Genomic DNA, 26122 nt, shown 5'->3' with positions numbered 1-26122 from the left:
ACACAGAACATCAAAATTCACTACAGCCTTAATCAAGATGAACTTAAAGAGAAACATTGTTCCAAGCAGGGTCGGGTTTAAGGGGTTTCACTGTAAATACATTGAAATATTTGAAATATGAGTGTTTTTTATTGCATGACAGCATACATCCCATTCCACTTACTCATGCATTTAATTACCCATTGATAGGTAACTTTAACTAACTTAAATTGTGTACATGAAATCAAGTATTCTTACAGCATACTATGCACAAGTATGTACCTCTACAGTACATGTATGTTCTTTTGTAGCTACATGTAGGTGCATATATATATATATCCATACACAAATATTTTTTTTTTTTAAATCTGCTGACAAATTGTATTATTGTTTGAATTGATGTTTTTCATTCAATATAAAATTTGATCCGAAAAAGCAATGTATACGACATTATTTTGGTTTTGTAAAAAAAAAATATTTAATGTGTACCATATTTGCAGACCTCACCATAAAAGAAAAAATTAGGGAAATGGTTGATTACTTCACTAACTTTGATTATGAGGAGCCATTTAAGATATTTCCATATTGATACTATATAAATTGATATGCTATGGGGAGCTAAGAATTACTCTTCTTGAACAAGTCTCAGGTCATGATGGGAAGTGAGAGAGATGGCTCCCCTTGATAAAACAAGCAGACATTTACAAATATTATACATATTAATTTAAGGAAATGATGTTGAACAATTCTGGCCTCTCCCTAAATTAACAAAATGCATGTGTAGCTGTTAAAAAAGATTATTAGTAGTAGTAGTTTTTTAAAATTTGTTTTTATTAATTTTTTAAATTTATTTAAACTTGCTTGAATTGATATGAACTTTTTTTTAATGGAATACCAATTATGCAAGATTCTTTTGTTCTTAATATATGCCTGCATGTCATATGGCTTTTACATTGTCACACATGTACATGGTCTAGCCTCTCTTATGCAGCCACCCATTAAAGTAAAGAAAAGTTGTCACATTAGAAACAAAGGTGGCCAAATTAGACAGATGATGGATTCATTCAGGTTGCTGCTTTTTATGATTTTTTTTTTTTTTTTTTTAAATTGTTGTAATTACTGCATGTCATAATGTAATTTTTAAAAACAGTTATATATGCTTAGTACCCGGTATATATCATCTTGGAAAATGTGTATACCATTTCTTGTAACTGACAAGAAATATTTATCAGTTTACTTTCCCATTATTTAAACTTAAACAATAAAGATAATACATTCCATTGCCTTTTTAAACTTTTCTTTGCTATACAGTTAAAAAACAAAATGTTTTCACCATTGGTATCAAATTGGATTATTTCCCAAATTGTCATTCCTGGAAACATTTTTAACTAGTAAATTTCAGAATGTTTCTTCTACAATGTTTACAATAAATATATTGATATCTTTTTGCGTAATTGCTTTTAATTATGATGTAATGTCACCTTAAATGAAATGCAGATTGCAAATATAACTTACTCGGAATCATTTGGATGCATTCCCTAAGCTTGCTAACTTACAGCAACTTGAATAATTGGTTTATGAATTAATATATTCTGTAATAATGTTTTACAAACAATTAAGCAAATGCTATCAAGTTCTTTAAAGAATACTTAATTAAAAACCAAAAATGTTTTCATACCTATTGATACACCTATTGATTATAATCCATGAAAAAAGTGTACACTATAATATTACAGATGATATTGATAATCACAATGCAGACTACCTTGCTGTAGCGTTTTTTTTGTTTTTTTTCTCGTGCAGTGTCAGTTATGCTGTGAGGCAGTTATACCATGGACAGTTTCTATAAATAGCACAGGTCTTTTTGTGGTACCACAGGAATGTATAATATGATGAAGATGATGCTAATAATAATAATAATGATGTTAAATGCTCTTTTTTATCGAGGATAAGACTGCAAATTTATGTTAATGTTCCCAGAGGCCCTTAGGTGATAAATTGATTCATATTTTATACTACAAGTTAATTGATCCCACATGTAATCTTTATATAAATAACTCGGGAATAACAAAATTGTACTGTGCTTCCTAAGCATGTAAACAGTTGCATATAGTATTATTAGCTTTATCACAACAAATATGAAACCGTGAATCCACAAATACTGACATATTAATGACTGTCAATTTAGCTAGATGGGGCTGTCAGAGGCAGAACAGTTGCACACAAACAGCAAACTAGTAATATATATATATATATATATATATATATATATATATATATATATATATATATATATTTATTTCAACGATTGATGAGTGAAAACCTTATTTTCACGAAATTGTGAAGCATTGAGTTAAAAAATATTTTTCACACATCACAAGTTGACATAAAAATTGTATTCGAAAACCCCCACATGAAATGGTCTATTTAGTATATACATGTTACCGGTTTTTTTGACAATGTTTTTAGCTTTTTGTTATTAATTAATTTCACTTATCCTATTGAAAATGCGTAACACCATGATATATTTGTTCCATTTGAAGTTTTCAAGAAAATGGACTTTTTAAACGAAGTATGGATAAAAATTATCTTGCGTAATAATTGTTTAATAATGCTGTGCAAACATACGTGACAAAGCAATCCACCAAAAAACCCTACAAAAACAAAACATGAATTGAACTAGAAGTTCAATTTTTAACTTGCACTCGACAATAGGACATTGTGTCATCATTAGTTAACATCATACTCAATAATTTTTAGATATTTTATCGTAATTTCACTTCATATTCATAGTTTTTTTGGTACAATTGTTTAAATTACTCTCCTTTTTTTTTTCAAATACAATTATCAAATTAAAAAACAATGAATTGACACTGACCTAAAACATAATTTACAAGGGAGATAATTGAATTATGAATTTGTTCATGTAGCGTATAAATATATGCAACCATATTGTGGTCAACATCTGTGGAATCTTCTTTTATTTGGGTTATTTATAGTACATGTAAATTGTCAGGACAACTACACATGTATACTATTAGCTATGGAATGTCACAAAATTGTGGAACAGACTTTATAATCAGTATATATAGTCAGTGTTGGGAAGTTGCAACATTGTTTTTTGATGTTTGTGCACATTTTATACTTAATACTACTGCTTCATAACAGTTTTGACTGGCCTGCAGTTACATATTGTGTTACGATCTTTTATATACTAACATAGTTTTGGCTTTGCTACTCTATAATTACTTATTTTTTTGTTTGTGCATGTTTTGTTTTACTTAATTATTCAAATGTTTATTTCATTTAACCATTAGCATTGTTTAGTTTTATTGGTTTTATGTAGATTTTTTAGTTGTTTTTGTTTTTAAAAAATTGTTTAGCATGAAGTTCACTTTGTTTATTATTATTATTTTTTTTGTTTTAAAGAAGCTACCCATATTTCTGTTAACTTATAACAAACATACATGAACATGTATGCAGGTTTACACATTAAACCACTAATGGTGGTGGGCAGATTAAAACGAATTTGTTTAATTGTTTTGCTGTGCTAAATGTGTAACTCAAAATTATTTTGACAGGTGAAGATCAGAAGGGCATTTTTTAAAAATAAGATGGCAAAACATAGTTAATAATAATAGCTATTTTTATAATTTAAATGACGTCAATTTCCATCCCCTTTCCTACTTTCCATTCCAGTAACAATAAAACTAGTACATCATAACACTGGGTCATTCAATGCCACCTTAACCACAGAGGTCCCCGGGTCACCGTCTCCAGTTTTTATAAAATTTCACCCATTTGTACATCAATATAAATAATGGATGCATGCACAATTTTAGGGCCAAATTCCAATTAGTTTTGAAATTATGGTTGATCAAATGCAGGGCCCATTGTCCCATTTTTTGCTTCCTTTTGTTTTCTCGTTGGATTTGAAGGAAAAAAGAAATGATGTAGTTCTGATTTGCCATGCGAGTAAAGATGATAGACTAATGTTGTTGTTTTAATGTAGCTCAATTTAGGTTATAACTACATTTGTATATGTATTCATAATGTTTGTCCAAACCAGCATTCTCAAAAGCATGGTTTGGCCGCATTTGCAATAATGGTAAATGTATTATTTTTTATCCCATGAAAGGAATTTAACACATTATGACCCCAAGTGCCATGTGTAACTGCACAAACAACTGGGTACCAGTTATTAAAATATGGAAAACATTTGATATCTGTCACTATCACTGTTCATCAAGTACAAAATAAAATTATTAAGAACATCAATATTAACACAATAATGTACCAATTTTATACACATTCATGTAAAGGTATTATGTACAGATAGCAACATTTGTTTCTTGAATGTAAGTCAGTACTGAACATTGAACATTATATTTTAGTTTGTTTCTAAAATATATATATAAATAAAATTGTATTAATTTTGTTTATGTACATGTGTGCCCCAACTAAATTTGTGTAAACATATATCATGTGTATTGCTGAAGTGATGACTCAAAGTTACAGCAAACAAGGATGTTTTTAGGATGGCCTCATACACTGTGAGTATTAAACGGAAGATCACATGATAGTTGACCTGCTGAAGGCAGTGTGACACTGATTACAAGATTTAAAATATACATGCTGTACCATGGTTTGACAGATCCACTGGCCCTTGGTCCTGGGTAGAGAATTTTTTGTTTGGGCTAGTAGAAATTATCAGTTGTATTACTATAAACCACAGGGCACTAGCCAAAACTTAGGGTTAGTGTCTTTGTCAAACATTTGTTGAACACTGAAAGCACTTGGTATATGATGGCTATGTTGCTGGTCAAATAAAACACATGTACATTTTGGGATAGATTAAATGAGGGATAATTTCATGCAGTATTTTGTTTTCCATTGCAGTTTTTGCCAGGAAAGATGAGTGATCACTCCCACTCCCGTCCCACACTGACCTGAACAGTTTTAGAATAGCAAATTGATCACATTGCAATAAAAGTTTTAAATTTTATTTTAAACTTCATGGATTTCTCACCTAGCACCATTTAGGGAGTGTGATCCTCAGTTAGCTTTGATTTTGCAAATGTTGAAGACTGCATCCAGTGGGTTAACTGCCATTCAGCCCTGCCTTTATGCATATATATATATATGTATGTGCATTTAAAGAAAATAAATGTGAATATGCTTTTATCCTTTTCAGCATTGAATTTATTTATCTATCTGTATGGGTTTTTTTTTATATGTATACAGTGTACACACACATACAGATATCCATGTTCACAGTTTGCATATTTGTTGTTTCAGATACACCTCCGAGTGATCAACAAGATTTGTTTATCAGAAAGCTTCAACAATGTTGTGTTGTGTTTGATTTTATGGACCCGGTATCCGATTTAAAGAGTAAGGAAATAAAACGGGCTTGCTTGAATGAACTAGTAGACTACATCACAGCAACACGCAATGTTCTTTCAGAACCAACGTATCCTGAGATTGTTCGAATGGTAAGTGCATAGTATATATATATATAATATACAGCATTTGTATCGTAAAGCTCATAAATGGCTTTTTGTCATAGCTGTTCAAAGGACATGCATGTATATATGTAAATATAATTGAAACTTCGGCGATGACATAGGTACAATATATACATTCTACTTGTGCATTGATTTATTGATAATGTAGCATTCTATGGAACCTGTACAAATTGGACTGGATGTTCAATACTCCATTATGAAGTGTGTCTGTATGGAATATTAACCCCATTCAGTTCAAATTGCAGTATTCATTACTGGGTAGATACTTTAATCTTATTAGAAGGTGAGATTTAGGTGTTACTTTTTCAATGTCAATGTTGACTTTACACTAACCTCTGCATTAAAGGTACATGTGCCTTAAATTACAATATTGTATTTGACATTTCTGGCTAAAACATAGTGTCTTGCTAAAAATAATAAAACAATTTTTTACATCTGTCATGAATGTGAAATATATTTCCAAAAGTAAAGTCCTGACAAATTCACCCTTCATCACAAAATGAGTAAATGTTTTTGTTCTGATAATTTGAAGTATTCTGAATTTCACATATTAGGAAGATCACTAGTACATAATTAAAAAACATACTTTAAAAAAAATACACCAAAACAAAACAGTATTCTAAAATTCTGGCATTCACCAAATCATTGACATTGTCTTGAGTTTTTATAAACATTAGGACAACCAAGAACATACCAGATGTACAGAAATTAATATTCCTACTAGAAACTGTATGTCTCAGTCGGAAGTGTGTAAGGAGATCATGCACCTTTAAGCTTGTGGTTTAGCTCAGTTTCTCACAAAATCTTAGATCAGTGACACTTGGTCATGGTTATATCTTTAGATGTTCATTTCGTTGCATGTTAAAATGTTTAACACTTTGTTACATTGAATTTGTGTAATTTGTTTTTAATTTATTCTTGCTCTGTTTTTGTTGGGTTTTTTAACATTTTAAATTGAATAGATTAATTAATAATAAATTTCATTTCTAGTGTTTTTCAACTTTTCTGAAACCATGTTGGTATAATGGCTGAACATGAAGACATACAGTCAAAGTTTGTTTTGTTTAACGACACCATTAGAGCACATTGATTTATTGATTGTTGGCTATTGGATGTCAAACATTTGATAATTTCGACATGTAGACTTAAAGAGGAAATCTGCTACTTTTTTCCATTAGTAGCAAGGAATCTTTTATATTCACCATCCCACACACAGTCTTTGATATATTAGTCGTTGGTACAAGAAATAGTGGCTGGGTCAGTGGGCCCACTAACAGGGATCGATCCTAGACCAACTGCATCAGGCGAACACTTTACCACTGTGTTCTGTTACATCCCACCCATGAGGACGTGCATGTTTGTAGCTTTGTATGGGGGGGGGGGGGGGGGGGGGGGGGGGGGGGGGGCATCCCCTAGGACATTTTGAAATTGCATACATGTATCTCTAAATATAATTTGATGAAACAGTGTGATGTGTGTATCTGTGAGATGTGTTACCGTTTATGTTGGAAGGGAAATAACAGATTTAAAAAATCTTGAGGATGGTGCCACGCTAAGTCATACCAACATGATGAGATCCTTCAAGAATTTTGCATACAAAGAAAGAAGAAGAAAAATAAGATAAGATAGGGTCAGGGCTTATTTTCAGATGTAGTGAGCCTGAAACCAATCTAAACATGTGCCACTAATAAAACACCATAAATAGAAAATGTCATTGTGCTCACTCTGTATTACTTGCATCATTTTTAACAGATCAGTAGTGATAAACTTGCCAATTATCACTTGAAACCTTTTGGCTGATTCTGTGATATGTATCGAACCTTAAAATGACATGCCATACATCACTGTGTATTAGCCGACTCTGGGTAGGCACACTCTTCTTTTTCTTTTATGTAGTTGGATCAAATGCAGGCATGCACAAATTCAAAATTTGCATAACCGGATTATAGGTTATGCCAAACATAATTGCATAACCTATTATGATTAGCATAACCAGTTTTCTAAAAATCATTGGCATGTGTTTTAGTGAACTGATAAAAGTACAAATACTATATTGATAAGGATTTCAACATAGTTGATAAAGAATAAAGATTTTTGAAAGTAATTACCTAATTTTCTGCTGTTCTTTTGTTTCTATCTTCTTCAAAGAAAATGTCGTTAAATGATTGCATCGACATTACTAGCCGATAAATGTAGTTTCGTTTTTATAAAAGTGGTGTAAATCTCAAAGAAAATGATAGCATCGATATCACTCTCCGATAAATATACTTTTCTTATAAATAGAGAATACTACATGATTGGCCGTTAGATACCATTTATCTTATAACGAGTTGTTTAAAAAAGTGTCTTAAGAAGAAAAAGCACTTTGGATATGTTTTTTAAACAAAGAGTTGAAAGATAAATGGTATCTAACAGAGATGAATGTAGTTTCAAATAAATTTAAATGTTTCTTCCAAATTAAAAAATATTTACTGTTGTCACACGGCTGTTAACTTACGCATCACACATTAATCAGGTTAACCTACACGTCACAGAACAGTAAATTTTGGTTGTCCTTGTTTTTTGGGATGGTATGGCACTAGTGACTGGTTCATCACCATGGACCCACCAATCACAAGCCTCAAAAGTGACCAACATATGTTAAATACGATATTTACAATAGGTCTTCTCTTACACCGGTGTGTAATAAATATTATTTAGTATGCAAGACAAATAATTGTAATTATGAACACTTCAGTTGTTTTTATATACAGCAAAATGAAGTTTCTTATCTTTTGTTATGTATATATCAGAATAAATAAATGCAGGCCCTAATGATGCCAGGCGAAATGAAAGTTTTTTTCACAGAAAGTCAACTTAAGTCGCCCAGTTATTAGTAGTAGTGAGAAGTCGAAGTCGTAATATTTTGGACCTAATCCAATTTCATAAATGAAATCACACAACAGACGGCAAGACCCCAACTTGTTTAGTGTCATACCTCACTTGGCACCTTGTCGGTCCATATTTTTACTTTGGCGCAGTGACCAGTCAAGCTTTGTTAATCCTCAGCCCCATTCATTTCAATAATGCCAGAAAATACTAATTATTATTTTCATTTTAACATAACGACACATTATTACCCATATGGTTAAAAATATCTTGGTACATATCAAAGTGATACGTCCTATTAGAATGCCAAATGGGACATAACACTTTTGATGTCACATCATTTGGCACACTACAACCATACACCAAGTTTTACAGGAACATCAATGAAACGAGGTGAGTGATATAAATTAAGATCGATTATGGGTAATAAATAGGATATTAAACTTGCTACCATTTCGTGTCATGTCTATTCGGTAAAGCTTGTGACAATTGAAAATTATTTCACTCGGGACATAAACATGATATGAAATGAAAGCTCATTTAATATCCTATAATTATAAACTACTTAATAATATCACGTTTTTGATTAAATATACAGTTGTTTAATTTAAATTATTTTATATCAAACTTCTCCCTTTTATTCTAGGAAGGGAGAAGTCACTTCTACTTTTTAACTTCTAGATTAGGGCCTGTAAATGATGATAGTTTAGAGACTTAAAATGTTGGCTCTCATATACAGTAATCTGTTAAACCTTTTGACTACTGGATTAATTTTTTTTTTAAATCATGTTGAGTGGGTACAAGTTTATAATTTTTACTCATATATATTCACTTAAATGTTTTATAAATACATGAAATAAAGTTCATATATGAATCGGTAAGTATTATTTTCATGTCTTTTTTGTAATTTTTATTATTTTTAGATCGGCTAATGGTGATTAAAATTAGGCAAAAAATAGAAAAAGTTGCGTTTACTTACGGGCATTTGTGACCAGCTGTCAATTATTCCCGATAACAGTGATTTTCTGACCAGAATTTTTTTTTAAACCCGAACTACGATTCATATTGCAATATTTGGTAATTTTCGTTGTTGGTAAAACGATCAAATTTATTATCAAATTAGCTGTCACAATCAGCTATCGATCCCTGAAAATGACTGCGACATGCCGCCATTGTTGTCAAGTGAAAATACTTGCCGAAAAATTTCAAGGTATTTTAAATTGAAAAAATCAAAACAAAAGCCACCATTTTGAAAAAAAAATCTTTCTTTTTTTATTATATTTTCGTTTCCGGTGAGTGTCATGTGCAAAACGGCGGGAAATATGAATTGGGGAATGCACTGTATACAGTGTACAGTATATCGACTGACGTGACGTCGGGCGAGATATCTCGCCTGCAGTACTCAGATGGTTAATAAAAAAAACCCAATTTATGACTCTTTAAAATCAAAAATGCAATTAATGTATTTTCATATGACATATAAGAAACTGTCGGACTCAAATGCTATAAAACTAGAGTCCGACATGATTTTTGAAGTATCAGGCTCGTTTTGCCTAAATATTGTGCACTGGGTGGTGAAAACCAAGAATAATTTTGTAAATAAATATTTATTGTCCTAGATCATATAGCACTTTCGGGTCCTGAATCACTGCTTTAAAATTACATACATATTCATGTTCTAAACAACAACAAAAATAGTTTTTACAAAACTAACAGAAACTCATTCACACTCAAGTTCAACACATGCATTTGCATACATAGGGTCAGAATATACAATCAGAACACACTTGACTAATGCTAGATGCAGACTACCAACTGCCAGCACAAAGTTTGTCAACTTTCTGCTGTCATGACTTGTATGACTGTCCATTTGCTAGTCTGAGTGCTCTTACAACTCGATTCTCATCGTATAACTCATTAGTTGTTAATCTGAGTACGCCTGTTGTAAGTTGGGAGTTGTGAAACTTAGAATGCAACCATCAAGTTAGCCAACTTCATCGTAACAGTTGACAGTCTGAGTCTATCATTACATGAACGCACATTTTGAAACAAATTATTTAGACGTCCATAAAAAGGACAAACTGGCAGTTAGACATGAACACTGATGTATAATATAAATAGATAATTTTATGATCCAGAATTTAAATGCGAACAGAAAAAATAGCAAAGAAGAGGGCTAAGAATCAGAAGGAAGAAGATTTTGAAGAATATAATGTGTTTTCTTTACATTCATTATGTACAGTATTAAAATCATTTTAATTTTAAATAATTTATATATTTTTTTTATCATAGGCTATAATTCTATTCTGCTAGAAATCTGGTCTCACTGGTGACTAGGCAAACAACTAATTCAATCCGTATAATTATCTGTATTGCAAGAATAGTTTGCATCAGGTTACTTGTGTACCGGTAGATTGCCTTTCACTAAATCAGGGGCTGTTTGAGATGCACCATCAAATATCTAAGGAGTAAAAGCACATCTAGCTCTGACAGGTAGTAATATGTCACAATGATTGTGCAAATACTATTATTTATTCCCAGTAAATCAATATGCATTTATTTAGTGTACACTGTATGTGAAGTACACAAGAGACTGAAACTAGCACAGACTACATTTAATATAAAGCTTCAGTAATGAGGATACTAATGTATATATAAAAACAAATATTTATGATAAACAGTCAAATTCAAGGTGTTACATTATATATGTACTGGTGGGGTGGAGGTGGTGATATAATACCTAATACCAGTTTTATTGATACCTAATACCAGTTTTATTGAAAAGTGTTAACATTGTGAGCACTGGGAATTGATTTGGTGTTAAAGAACCTGTAATGCATATTGCACAGCCATTAAATCTATACCAACTTTCTTGGAACAGACCATAGGTGGAATTCCTTGACCTTCATTGCATGCTAGTAACTGTTGCTACTGTTACTAGAAACATCATTTTCTCTTTGTTTGTGATTTAATAAAATAGATTTAGTTTTGTGGATTATTTACTAGGCATTATGTATTATTTCAATGTATTGCTTTTATAAATACACACTATTCACAACAGTTACATATGGCATTCATCACAATATTAGGTCCAGTGTAGTATGTAGGCCTATCTGAAAACTAGTTTCAAAAAAAATAAAATTATTACATCTTTATATTTTATTAATTTAAATAACCATCTACAAATATTGAAATACATGTGCATAAATATATATATAACATGAATAAATTTGCATGTACTTACACATTTGCTACCCATATAGTTTACAATGAATGGAAACAACACATTCTATCTTTATGGCATGTGTCATTACAAATTTTTACGACACTAGTGACATCTCTAGTCTACGTAGACTGCAAGTTTGTGGCATCTGTGGTTTATGAAATTGACATTAAGAATGTAGCTAATAATGCATCTTAATTCAGTAACAAGAACATAAAATTTAAATAAATAAATGCAATTAAATTAAATAATAAAATTAAATATTAATATAAATAAATAAACAAATGTGATTTTGTGCAGGTACATTGTATTTAATGTGATTGAACTTGGCCATAACATACAATGTTTTACATTCATGAGTCTTTTGTCTTTCACAGGGATTAAATTAACACACATATTCAGGACCTAGTCTTGGATGTTTTTTTACTTGACATGTAAATTTACATTTGTTTTGCAGACCTCTGCCTATTTTGAGCAAATTCCTAGAGTTCACAAAACAGTGTAAGCACTGTACAGTGCTAAAGATGATGACATCACGATTTGACAAACTCTCAAAATTATATCACATAATTTATGTTTTCATTGTTCATTTTTTGGAATGAAATATTATTTTAATGAAATTTATTATAGATTTTTTCACAGAATAATTAGAACTTTGCTTTCTGAAAATTAACTGTGAACATGATTAAAATACAAAGTTATAGCAATACTCAGAACAGAGTGTAAAGTGATTTACATCATTATCACCAATAAAAGGCTTTTATAGAAAGAAAAAAAAATAGCTGGGTATAAATAGAAAAACAAACTCTGCAGCAATTATTATTAAATTTATGTCACTTGATAAAGCTTGTGACAAGTGAAAATGATTTTACTCGGGGACGTGAGTTTGATAATAACTGGTAATTCATTTATTATCCTATAATTTTACTTAATATCTGTATTTTGTAATTGGTACAATTTTTATAATACTGGTACTGTACAATATTTCCTTCAAAAAGTGAAAATTCATCTGATGCTATAATTACTTGTACGTAAAAATCAATTTTTCAAGTACTGTATTTGAGTAAATTTTAAGTCAGCTTTAAATCGTTAATACCAATGATTTGTACTGGTGTTTACAAATCATGAATAGGTTTGTACCATAGATTTGAATAAATTCAGGGTTAATAGACTAGTTATCAAAGATAACAATTCAAAATATTGTGTTTATTGGCTGAATTGGCCACGGCTTAATTTAAGGTTACCACCCGAAAATAGGGCATTTGGGCAACCCAAATATAAATAAATGGACACAAATAGATAAATAGATAAATTGAGCAACAGTGTACACTGGAACCAGATATACACATGTCAAAAATATGCAAATAAATCATCAATGAAAATATAGCAAAATCCAATTCAAATAAAATTCAAATAAATAAATACATAAATAAATAAACGGTACTGTTGTTGAGCGAGAAACTGCCGATTCGTGATATAGTAAATATGATTAAAAACTCTCATCCTCTTAATATAAAACAACACTCCAAAATGCCTTGTAGGCTGACCGAGAAACTACATGGAACTGGCTTCTTTTGGGTTTTTTCTCTTTTTTTTTGTACATCATAAATATACAAATCTTCATAAATTCCATAAGCATTCCACTCCTAACAAATGCAATCTATTTTCATATAACAAGTTTACTTCCAGGTTAAAAAACCAGAGAAAAAACTTGTTGAGAAAAAGACTCTGAAAAACCATTGGAAAATATATATTTATGTAAATAATTAAATCATGAATATCTGGCTGTTACTGGTTCAGACGCAAGCTTGAATGAACTATGCACACACGTGCTTCTCCTTACAGACATATATAGCACGTGCAGCCTCAATTTGCTCATAAATATTCATGTCCACTCTTATTCGAGTACGAACCTAGCAAACATATTTTCCTGATTTACTGTGTACCGCAGGAAAATGTCATTATTAAAAATTATCTTTTGTGCGCAATATTCAGTATTGTCTAGATTTAATCATGCGAGTGATCATACATTTAGCTGTGACGATTTCGATTTGAACAGTCTTCATACAGTACACTAGAATATCCAATCTGAAATTATAAAATAACACACCAGCAGCAAAACAGCAAACAATTTAAACGTAGAGGGTTATAGGGTGGGAGGGTTTCATTTGTTTGTAAATACTCGGCCAACACTTGAAATGTTTTACGTTTAAAACTTTAAACAACTAACTTACGTCATACCTCAATATGACGTCACTTATAAAAGTGTGATGTAACATCACAATTGACAGCACACAAACCTTAATAATTTGTTATTTTAAGCCTCTGAATATGCATTTATTACAATAACTAAGAGTTTAATTGGCAAATAATTATATGTTTTTACTTTGATAACTTCATTTAATAGAAAGATTAAATGTTATGATTTGACACTAGATTTTATTGCATGCACATTTAATATATAAAAATATAGAGTGGGTTTAATAATCATCCCCAAGTACACATGTATGTAGATTTAAAATGAACACACATACATGTAACCTTTTTATTCACATGCTGCAATCGGTGAAAAATTCAATAATTTAGGTTTGGTGACCTGTCTGCATGGAACCACAAGATTCTCTTTGCAATATACTTGGACACACAATCCTGGACACACAATCCAATAATTGCTCAACAAAGCAAAATCTTTGAGTGACATTTAGAATACATCGAGATAATGACTATACATCAGTGTGTTGGTGGGGCAGTTAACTGTTCATTTTACAGTCGGTAATGGTGGAAACAGGGAGTGCTTCATAACAATACCAACCAATAATATCCAGTCACGATAACTTAGGATACAGTGACATACAATATCTTAAGAAATCCTACGGTACTCTAATATATTAATCTTGCTTGCTTGTGGCATTTTTTTACCAATCTTAAGTTGGTATGTTGGTTTATTAATTCAGCATTGTTTATTGGTTATTTCTTCTAGCATTTTATATAACTAGCATGTCTGTGGAATCGTTATCCTGCTTGAAGGTGCAATCTGCTATTTTGTGGCTGCCTCAAGCAGAATGGAATAAGCTGTCTGGCTAGAACATTCCTTTCAGAGCTGTATTGATTACCTTTCATTCACCAGTATCTATCTCACATTACATGTGTATATAGTTCTTGCAGTGTTTTAGCACTTCGGCAAGTGGTGGTTCTGTACTAAAACTTTACATTCAAAGTTCACATGCCTCCAACCCATCCTCAGAAGCATATTAAATCTTAGAAATCTCATCACACATCATGTATACTCTAAGGTTGGATAATGGATGTAGATTTATTCTTAGAGGTTTATTTTTGGATGTATTGAGGTTGTGTGAATTGGCAGGTGTTCATCCATGTCTGCAAGATGTAATATTGGATTTTGTTTAAAGTGAGAACAAATGTTTTGGATGTAAAAATAAGATATCAGTATAATATCACAGTGTGTCGTCAGATGTTATTAGATTAGAATTTAATAAGAAATAAATTATCACCTGCGCCTTAATTTTGATTGTCTTTTTGTATTGTTTTTGTTTCTACATACATGTATGTTAAGTACACTGTTTATGCTTAGAAGATTTAATCTGAATATATTGGATTTGTTTTAAGTTATTTTTTAAAATGTATTTTAAACATGTACAGATCATCCTGCAGTTGTAAATTTTATTGTAATTATCAAAATTATCAGGTGGACCTTCAAATACTGAAACAGCCCATGAAATAAGGTCCTGTATCAGTATGTCTTCTTCTTTTCATGTAACCGGTTAAGTTTTAGTTCTCAGTTCGTGGTTTTCACCATTTTCTAAAGCAATGGTATTTCCTGTAAAACAAAAATAGCTTTACATCCAAATGAAATAATTGATGTTTTTAACTATGGTAATGCTTATATGGCAGTTAAACGTTATTGGTGCCAGTTTAGTCTTTTTGATGTCTCACAGGATTTCCTCTTATGAGAATTGAATGGATTGTATGTATATACCATATGTATGTGCAGACAGGCAGAGAGAAACATACAAAGTGTATGTACATACAGTACCTCTTTTGCAACTGAGCAACATCACATAACCTATTAATAGGTAACGCTGACTGCTGCTTATTTTGAGAGCTGTGAAATAGAAAAAATTGTAACTTTGTAACACATTGATTCATAGATTGTAATGGAAATAATTTTATAATGTAATTAAAATAATTTTATAATGCTAACACTTGTATATGTATTGTATTTATGTTAAGCTTCCTAAAAACAAATCAGATTAAAACAAAAAACACTTAAGATTGATATGACAGTCATGTTTAAGTTTTTATTTTTAGCATTTTCTTCTTAGGTTAGGTAATATTGTTACCGTATTTGACCGGAAATAAGCCCATGTCTTTGAATAAGCCCCCCTCCGTTTTGATAGCATTTAAGAAATTAGGCCCTCATTCGTAAATAAGCCCACCCCCAACTTCGTCACCTTATAAATAACACGAAATTGCAAGTTTGCTCAAAGTTCGTTTAAAAGGTTATACCTCCTGCAGATAATTAAACACAAATGTAACACAATATTTTACCACCAGTGTTTCTGATAATTAGATACTAGTAAAAAACCCACAATTTAATTAATAAACAATTATTATTTATTAATAACAAATGGAACACTAATTAATGGATATGCTACTGAACGTTTTTTGTTTTCTTCCTAGTTCATTTAATTATTATTATTTATTTTAATTATTATCATTTTTTTCCCCCAACAAAACTGGCCCCTTGTCTGGGAATAAGCCCACCCCATGCTAAGCTCACAATGAGTTGTCTTGGCCCCCTGGGCTTATTTCCAGTCAAATACGGTAGTGACACAGTGAAAACTGAGCCATAAATGTAAATTAAATGTAAAATGAACATGCTATCAAATTTAGTCTGGTGTTCATTAGTCCAGTTATGAATTACATTTGTTATCTTTGTAATTTGAATAATTACTGTCAGATTCTATTTTCATCTCTCTAAATACAATAAATATCACAGAAAATAAAAATGTTTTAAGTAATTTTTTTGTTTAGCTGTAGTGCAATTTATGATAAAGAAACTACATACAATTTATTATTGGAGGTATTTATCAAATAAATTATTCTTTTGTCAATATATTATAATTTTTAGTTGACTTGTCTGGTTAGACAAGTTTAAGTAATTAACAAGTTCAGCATACAAAATCACTTGTCCCGGGCAAACAGTTAAAATAGAACCCTGATGCCTATACATATATGTAATATATGATATGCACCATTGAAAAAATGCCTTATTGGTGTATTATATTTCATGTATCATGTTATATACATATGGTTTTTGCCAGAGGGTACAGATGGTAAAATCTTGGAAATTAATTTATAGATTACTGTATACACAAATATGTTCGCGAATAAAATATAGCGCGAAAATCGCGAACACGTTGATAGCACCGCGAATTTAATTATGCGCGTACTTATAATATTATTTACCTTATAATATATAGTCTTATCTCTACATGTCCAACCCATATCAGAATCAAGCAGTCAGAGGTCCGCATGGTCACGTGAATCTGTTAACCTGCCTGGTCATGTGGATTTGATCCAAATGACACACATTTGGGTGCAAGTCTGTTACGTAATCTCAGTTTTGTTTGTTTTCTTTGTAACCTTAAATGGAAGTTTGTGAGTATCACCAATAATTAAAAGTTATTTCTTATGATATTTGAGTTTTTCAATGTTCTGTATCGCATGTGCGTGTTCCATCGATAACATGACAATAGTCTTATCAGACATACATACAACATTGACGTCTTGCTGACAGCATGGTGAACATGTCCAAGTATGTGCGTGAAATCGTCATTGAAAAGAGTTTGGCAAATGAAATATGGGTAATTTTTATTTTATTATCGGGGGACACAGTCGCGAAAATAATTCCTTGCGAAAATGTAAAATGAAAGCCCAATCGCGAATTATTTTAGCCGCGAAAATATTTGCATATACGGTATCATTTTTAGAAAAACTGCTGTTTAAATTTTGTGTAATTACATTGAATTCAGTGTCCAATTTGGGGCGAGGCGTAGCCAGTGGTACAGCACTCGCTTGATGCGCGGTCGGTTTGGGATCAATCCCCATCAGTGGGCCTATTGTGCTATTTCTCGTTCCAGCCAGTGCACCACAACTGGTACATCAAAGGCCGTGGTATGTGCTATCCTGTATGGGATGGTGCATATAAAAAATCCCTTGATGCTAATCGAAAAGAGTATCCCATTAAGTGGCGACAGTGGGTTTCCTCTCTCAATATCTGTGTGGTCCTTAACCATATGTCTGATGCCATATAACCGTAAATAAAATGTGTTGAGTGCGTCGTTAAATCAAATATTCCCTTCCTTCCTTCTGTGTCCAGTTTAAAAAGATTTTTAACCCATAACCAATTAATATGGGTAATTATTATCTGTTTTATTTTTATTACATACCCTGAAATTATTTCCTGGCAGACAGCCTGATATATAAATACATTTTTATGTTGTCTTGTCATTTCTTAGTTACACTTTGATTACAGAAAGACCATAGATCTGCTGTACTTTCATGGGCAAATTAATGTAAACAATTTGACAGATTGTCATCTGTACTCTTTTGTCTTTTTATACATTTATTAAATGCATTGCATTTTAAACTTACATGTTGTATACCATATTGATTTCCACATTGCAGATCGCATGTAATATTTTTCGGACCCTTCCACCTAATGACAATCCTGACTTTGATCCTGAGGAAGATGATCCGACACTTGAAGCATCTTGGCCTCACTTACAGGTGAGATCCTTAGGGTCTTTAAATTGTATTTACTACTTTTGTCAGGCTTTTGATTTATGTATATATACAAATAATTAAATTTCCATTACATTCATTACAATGTAACGTCATCCCATTGGTCCAAATGTAACAATGGGAGTTTGTTCATTTCTCAATGAATGTAAAAATTATGTTGTCGGGGGAACGTCATATCTGATGACATTATTTTATTTGGGCAAGATGCCTTATTGAGCATTATTGTTTATGGACCAAAAATAATTCAAAATAAAGTATGAACTTTTAATATTGTTATTATTAACAAGTATGATTTAAATTTAATTATAAGTATTGTCTGTTATTTTTTTTATGTTCATCTGGGTATGAAAACAAAAAAAAATCTGCAAACTTATGCGAGAATGGCTTCACCGATTCACACAGTTTGCAGATGATATTTTTTGTTCATACCCCGATGAACGTAAAAGAAATAATGGACAATCCTTAAATGAATATATGCAACAAAGTCGGGCTAAGATTTGATTTATGTTCAGCTTAACATTTGAATCCTATGGCTAATATTTTAGTATTAAGTGAATACCAGTAACTGTTGGTTGAGTTAATATTCATTATTTTAATTTCTTATAGAAAAGTTTTACTATTGCCTTGATCAACCACTGAAATAAAATATATTTTAATCAAATTTTTATACAATTATTTCCGTTTAGGTAAAAAAAAATTGCTTCTTTTAAGATAAGTTAATGGAAAGTTGATTAGCATTTAATAATGATGTTGCCAGTACAATTTTATACCTATATTTTAAATTTATTTTCAGATTGTTTATGAATTTTTTCTACGGTTTCTTGAATCTCCAGACTTCCAGCCCAGTTTGGCTAAGAAATACATAGACCAAAAATTTGTTCTTCAAGTATGTTGCACTGTTTTATGCATTGTCTTTACATTTCGTTTCTAATAACTGCGAAGGTCATTGATTTATTTCTGATATATTTTGGGAATATATATATTCTGTTCTGACATTAATGCAGATTTTAAGTTCACAAATTGAATTTGGCTGATGATATATATATATTTAAAAAAAAAAAAAAGATATTGGATGGTTTGGAAAAAACTGTAAGCAGGTCTTATAATTAAGATGACTGCTTAATATAATTGATATTGTGGTAGCAAATTTGATACATTTATTTTAACTATGCCATGTTCTTAGTTTTGCCAAATTGGTCACCTACAGACTAATAAATGCTGTCACATGTATCAAATAAAAGTTGATTTTATATTATGTATGCCATACTGTTTCTTGCTACAGATTGCAATTATCTCTTATCAAAACATTTTCTATTTCCAGTTATTAGAATTGTTTGACAGTGAAGATCCACGGGAACGTGACTTTCTCAAAACAGTCTTGCACCGAATTTATGGCAAATTCTTAGGACTTCGAGCTTTTATTAGGAAACAGATCAATAATATTTTCCTCAGGTGAGTTTTTAGCATTTATACAGTTAATAATTGATTATGGCTCTGTGTCTGGATGCATCTGTCATTTGTGGACACTACATTTCCAGCTCATCTTCGAAGAAAGAGTAGACAATGTAACAACAATGTTAGGTTTCCAGCCCATTTAAAATAGCAGTTATTAAGCCTGATTGGTTCTAACAAAGTGAATAAGACCTATATCCTAGCTAGTCATTAAGCCACTAATGGTCTACTATTTCCTGTATGATTTCCCAACTGTCTGCTTCCTTGCTATTATTGAAACATGATATCAGTTAAACCAATGAGGAATTAATTCTTGTAGTTGTAAATAAGACAGCATTTCATCTTTCCAGATTTTGACTTTTGTTAATACAAATTTATGATAAATAAGACTTAAATTTTGTTTTTTAATTATATTTTTTCAATATATTTTTCAAATTCTGCTGATCAAATTAAGGTTCTAACAGGATTCTGTTAGCAGAAGACTTCATTGGCATATGACATAAAATCAAAGACTAGATGATCAATTCCGTATGTTGTAGTACTTATTAATACTTATTACCAATGTGCCTGATATCTAACATTACTGCTTTAATATAGATTAAAATTCATTATATTTATACTTTTTAACTTCATTTGCTTTGTGAATGTATAGGTCACAAGATGCTTAGATTACACAATAGCATCCTTACTAAACTCAGCCAAGAAAAGATTACTAGTAATATCCTTTAGGTGTATAGATTAATCTCGTTTTCAACAGCCAATGTGTTTTGTGGGTGTCTGTAAACTTTGAAAGGTGCTAATTACTGTCAGCTATTTATATAAAGATAGCTGGCAATATTTGCCTAGCAACTGCTATTTTAGTTTATATTTATTTTATTTTTGCAGTATATTACAACTATTAGGGAGATTCTGTCCAGGCCTCACACGAGGTCAAAATCATAGAGCGAAGACACTTCTCTCTCAAACTGTAGAGAGGGCAACGTTTTTAACAACAGGGAGACTTTTGAATTTTTAATCCAAAAAATAAAATATGCAAAAAGAAGTTTTACAATCTGTATTTTATATAAAAAAAAAACATTTTTTTTTTTTTTTTTTTTTTACTGTCTGTACTGTTAATTGATGGATAGTTGGGGTTTTTTGGGGTGGTTTTTTTAAATCACTTTTCCACATGTCGCCTTCTTTAAAAATAATGAAATGTAATTGAAAAGCACTATTGTAAACTGATGGCGAGTGTGTTTTGTATTGTGATTGGTTAATTACATTCTTTTTCCGGGATCAAATAGACAATAACACCCGGAAAGCTAATGGCGTCATTAGAAAGTGACATCATTAGCAATTGGAACAGCCGAAGTTGACTATTCAAGAGTCTACAGTTAGATTGTAGCCAGGTATTTTTTTCAAGAAATAACAAATATACAGTTCCGTTGAAAAACGATCTAGTTTACAATGGACATAACCATATTGAGTTTTTATATTTGCGGGCATCAAATGGACAATAACACCCGCAAATCTAAAAACTCCATATGGTTATCTCCTAAATTTAACTGTTTAGAATTCATTCTTTCACACATTTGTCTTCTCATTTCATTCAATACCTACTCCCTGCAGAGTATTGTCCTAGTAGATTAATTTACCACGGTCAAGCTTAGATTACCCAGAGGCAATTAAATGCATTTCACAGTCACAGTTTCTTAATTAATATATTGTCAGACTGAATGGGTACTAGTATCCGTGAAGGTGTAACAATTGCTTATCTGCTGCACCATGTCACTGTTGTTTGCAATACAAAAACATTTAAAGAATTTACAGTGGCCGCTTAACACGGGCACTTTATCGGCTTGGGGATCCAGTTTGAAGTGGCCGCTGGGTGTGTAGGACAGGTCACTGCATATACATTAAAAATCTGCTACGAGAGGTTTGCCTGTACTATATATTTTATATTTTCGCATCTGTTTTGTATGTTGAATTTATTCATTATGACAAAGTCTACGTAAAACTAGTTAATTACACCCTGGATTTTTTCACGTCGAGGTATCAATGTATTTTCCGGTGGAGAATGACCCAAACTCCCTAAAACATGCACTCGTCAGTCTAGATCCTCATCCTTGTACAGTTTCCAGCACATTCGCCTGACAATATGCTTCGACAGTCAGTAGCACGTTTAGGCCAACTATTAGTGCCAGACACGGGTGTTGTCTGAGTTAGACCGTCTATCTTTGAGCCTGTCACATGATTTTGTGGCGCCAGTCTCTCTTCAAACTCTCAGACACTTCACACTTAAGTATTATTGTTCCTCAAGTTATTCACCATTGATCCGTGATTGTGTACATTGCAAGTGATGGCTATTTTTTAAAAAGGCGACACAGATTTCGCCTTACGATGACTAGCACGGCGAAGTCAGGCTGGTCAGAGCAAAGTTTGGGCTCACTTCGCCCTGTCGCGTGAGCCCTGCTATCAATAGCCTGACTTCCTTTCACTTGAGCCTTGTCAAATTTTAAATCCACATTTTTGTTGAATGGTCATCTTGTACAGTTCTGCATTTAGTTATGAACTGCTATAATTTCACTATCCCATAGTGGTGGAACATTTTATCTGTGCATACTTCCACTTAAGGTTCATGGACAGTCATCATTGGTTCTGTTTCTGGATTCGGAGTGAATGTGGGAGGTGAGATTGAGGTGGGCAGAATTTGGAATAGGATTTAGTAAGAACTCAAACTATAATCTGTATAGACCAGAGGGGTGGGACTTTGCTTAGTCTCTCGCCTGTTGCATGGTCTGGGATTGATCCCTGTCGGTGGGCCCATTGGGCTATTTATCGTTCCAGGCTGGTATTTCAAAGGCTGTGGTATATGCTATTCTGTCTGTGGGATGATGCATATAAAAGATCTTTTGCTAATGGAAATATGTAGCAGGTTTTTAAGACTATATGTCAAAATTAGCAAATGTTTGACATCCAATAGCTGATGATTAATAAATCAATGTGCTCTAGTGGTGTTGTAAAACATAAACTTTTTTTGACTCTAGAGTTGATTTGGTTAATTTTGTACGGTAGGCTAATAGGAAACAATCAGAGACTTTCTGACAGATGGCGCTTGTGCACTATACACAATTCTGGTTAAACAGAATGCAATGTTATAGTCATAAAAGGATTCCCTTTTAATTTCTGAGTATTTTTAGCTTCATTTAACACTAGTAATTAATATTGATTTAAAAAAAAAATCTGCATATATGAACTACTGTTGATTTACATAGGTTAATAATTTTCAATTTCATTCTTGACATTAAACTTACTTTTTGTGACCAGTACAAACTCTTCAAGAAGAAACCAGATATCCATTACCATTAATGGTAGGGGTGCCTGGTTTCTTCTTAAACAGTTTGTACTGGTCACAAAATGTAAGATCTCATATATAAACAAAGTAGGGATATAATCTAATTGGAATTTGATTAAATTATAACTGTGTGAAATAACTGAAGAAAAAGGATATTAGCCAGCTTCAGTATAGACTGGAAAAACTATTGCCGTGAAGTATGAAATGGAGCATATGTTGAAAACACACCTTCTTCGGTTTGAAAAAGGGAGATCATTCTGACAGGCTACATGTCGGGTGTGCCAGGCAAAAGCTGTATGTCGTGTACAAGCCAAAGGTGTTAAAAAATGTACCCAAGTTGACTCTATAGACGAGAAAGCAAAAAATAAAATTAGACTCCTCAGCCAAAATGTTGAAGGTGATTTGCATAATTTAAATGAGCTGCTAAACTAAAAGATTTCAGACTATTTAAAAAAAAGTATAAAACTCAACATCTGTCCTCATTGCTCAACTGTTTGGAGTGAGTAGAATTTGGATTAACAAGTTTTAAACAGCAGTTATAATGCCATTGTTAACAAAATGTTCTTTCCCACAACTCCACTTTCAATTCAGGAAATAGATAAAAATATTGGGACAGATTTGGATGTTTTGATTATTTGACCATGTCCAGTTTAGTGCCGGCAAGCAATAAAAAATTCTTGCTTGCTTTTTAAATACCTTAAAAGGCTCTATTGATCGAAAACTTGTTACAAACTGAGTTAGATAAAATGTTGTTTTTTTTAAAACATTAGTACATGGCAAAATTTATTTGAAAATGTGTAGCCAAATTCAGTTTGTCTTAGCATAACAAATTGCATCGAAATAACGACACTGAACAAAAGGTTGAGGTGTCGTTAAGCATTCATTCATTTATTCCTGGAGTTGCTTCCCCTTGGCTGACAGTTCTACATAGCAGGTTGTAGTTCATTTGATCCATGTTACTGTTTTAAAGGAAACATGACACGTGACCATATTATAGCTCATTTTAAAAGAAAAATGATATAAAAATAATATACAAATAACTTTATAACAATAAAATACGTGTAGTTAACTTAAAATGAAGAAATTACGCTAATCAGTATCAAAGTACGATTTATGCATATTTCTTCGTGAGCGTTCGGAAAAAAAGGGAAGTGACGTCAGAGCCGCTGTACTCTTCCATTGTTGTTAACTGTTTATATATGGAGTAAGGGGCTTCCGATCTTTTCAGTCCAATAGTGCCGTACTGTGCGGCCTTTGGGTGTAAAAATAAACAGTTTAAACGATCGGGATTGTCTTTTTATGGTTTTCCAAAGGATTGTATCCGAAGAAAGACGCGTGTATTTTATCGCAAAAGAAATGATTGGACACCAACACCGCATAGTACTTTGGTGTCAGCCTGTTTACAGCCCGGAGCCCGAACGTTACCCGGAGACAAAAACAGTACTCTGTTGCGAATGCCGAGGTGTACATTGTACATATTTGGCACAAAGATACACCTCAGCATGATGTATTTATATATGTTAAAACAAAAATGTAGAATTTTTTATTTATTTATTTTTTTGGAAAAAAAAAGATTTTTCATGTATGGGCTGTAGGCCTACATAACAAAATCTGTATTCGCCGTCCGAAGAAGGAAACGTCAATAAGTAATTAAATATGGCATATACAAACATGGGATTTGGCATGAGGATACATCTCAGTACGATGTATTTAAATATGTTTTTAAAAAATGTGTAGAAAACAATAATAATTTTAAATAATGTTTTTAATCTTCGGGCGGAATACGTCACAAAGACGTTCCTCATCGCCCGAAGCCCCAAAGCAACACGAAGTTCAATACAAAATAAACCACTACTGTCGGTGTCGAAATAACTATTATGTTTCATCCACGGGCTGACTTGAGAATCGGAGTGTTGTTTTAGTTAATTGGTCCTTTCTTTCCGTGGCCTGCACATGTGATTCCTGATTGGCAGGTGTAAATTGCAGGGTATCGACCAGGTAAGTGATTACCACGGTCTAGACATACGCACAAAATACGTGCCAGTTTTTTTAAGATCACAGGGTATTGTGGCGTAACCTGTCGCGACTACAGTACAATGTTAATGGACATTATCAGCCGCCCTGCTTCATTACTGTAAATAATGCTGTAAAACCCTTGATTAAGTAGACTTTCCCATCTAAAATTACAAAACTGACCAATTACGTAGTACCAAAGAAAAGAAAATTATCACTTGGGTATCGTGAGTGGTCGTTTTTACTCTAACGCACCCTACCAATAGGCCTAATAATATGCTACTTTTTTTTATGAGAGAAAAATACTATAACCCCATTTCGTTCTATTGATGCAAATAGAAATATATTTAGTTTAAAAGTTGATTATACTCTCAAGTCTTTTATGTTGTTTTACAAGCCAGGTTAATGAAAGTGAAGCGCCTTGTCGTAAATTAGAGCGTTTGTTTACACTGTGCATACAGATTTCATTATGTACAGCCCGAACATAAAAAAAATGCGATATTTTCTAAAAAAAAAAAAAACAATTTTTTTTTGTCCTACATTTATATTTTTTTTACATATTTAAATACATCATATCGAGGTGTATCTTTATGCTAAATATGAACAGTATACACCTCGGCATTAGCATCCGAGTTTTGGTTTTGTCTCCGGGCTGTAAATTGGTCGACCGGTCTGGTCTGGCACCATCAGTTTCTCCACCCTCCGACTCGCTATCCGTTTTTTCTTCAGTATCACTGTTGTAAGTAAATGTGTGTCTTTCTTCATTTACTAACAGCTCATATTGATACGGCAAAACGTTTTGCGAACGAACACTCATTGTTTTGGTAAGCTGTGCAAGTCTTAGATTCTTTATGAGTGGTACGGACTAATGCTTTTAAGTGTAAGGCGTCAGATCAA

The 26122-nt window shown here is 32.1% G+C and overlaps 1 protein-coding gene across 3 annotated transcripts in view; it reads left to right on the top strand.

The window, feature by feature from the left end:
• Positions 1-26122, top strand: part of LOC121371227 (serine/threonine-protein phosphatase 2A 56 kDa regulatory subunit epsilon isoform-like) — a 60702-nt gene that overhangs the window by 11105 nt on the left and 23475 nt on the right. For all 3 annotated transcript variants that reach the window (XM_041496961.1, XM_041496962.1, XM_041496963.1), the window contains exons 2-5: positions 5278-5474; positions 18310-18411; positions 19220-19312; positions 19748-19878. In XM_041496961.1, the coding sequence (XP_041352895.1) occupies positions 5278-5474; positions 18310-18411; positions 19220-19312; positions 19748-19878 (523 nt within the window). The remainder of the gene's footprint in view (positions 1-5277; positions 5475-18309; positions 18412-19219; positions 19313-19747; positions 19879-26122) is intronic.

This window comes from Gigantopelta aegis, chromosome 4, assembly GCF_016097555.1.
Source record: "Gigantopelta aegis isolate Gae_Host chromosome 4, Gae_host_genome, whole genome shotgun sequence".
In the NCBI taxonomy this organism is placed as follows: domain Eukaryota; kingdom Metazoa; phylum Mollusca; class Gastropoda; order Neomphalida; family Peltospiridae; genus Gigantopelta; species Gigantopelta aegis.
This window is presented reverse-complemented; position numbering and strand designations above follow the sequence as displayed.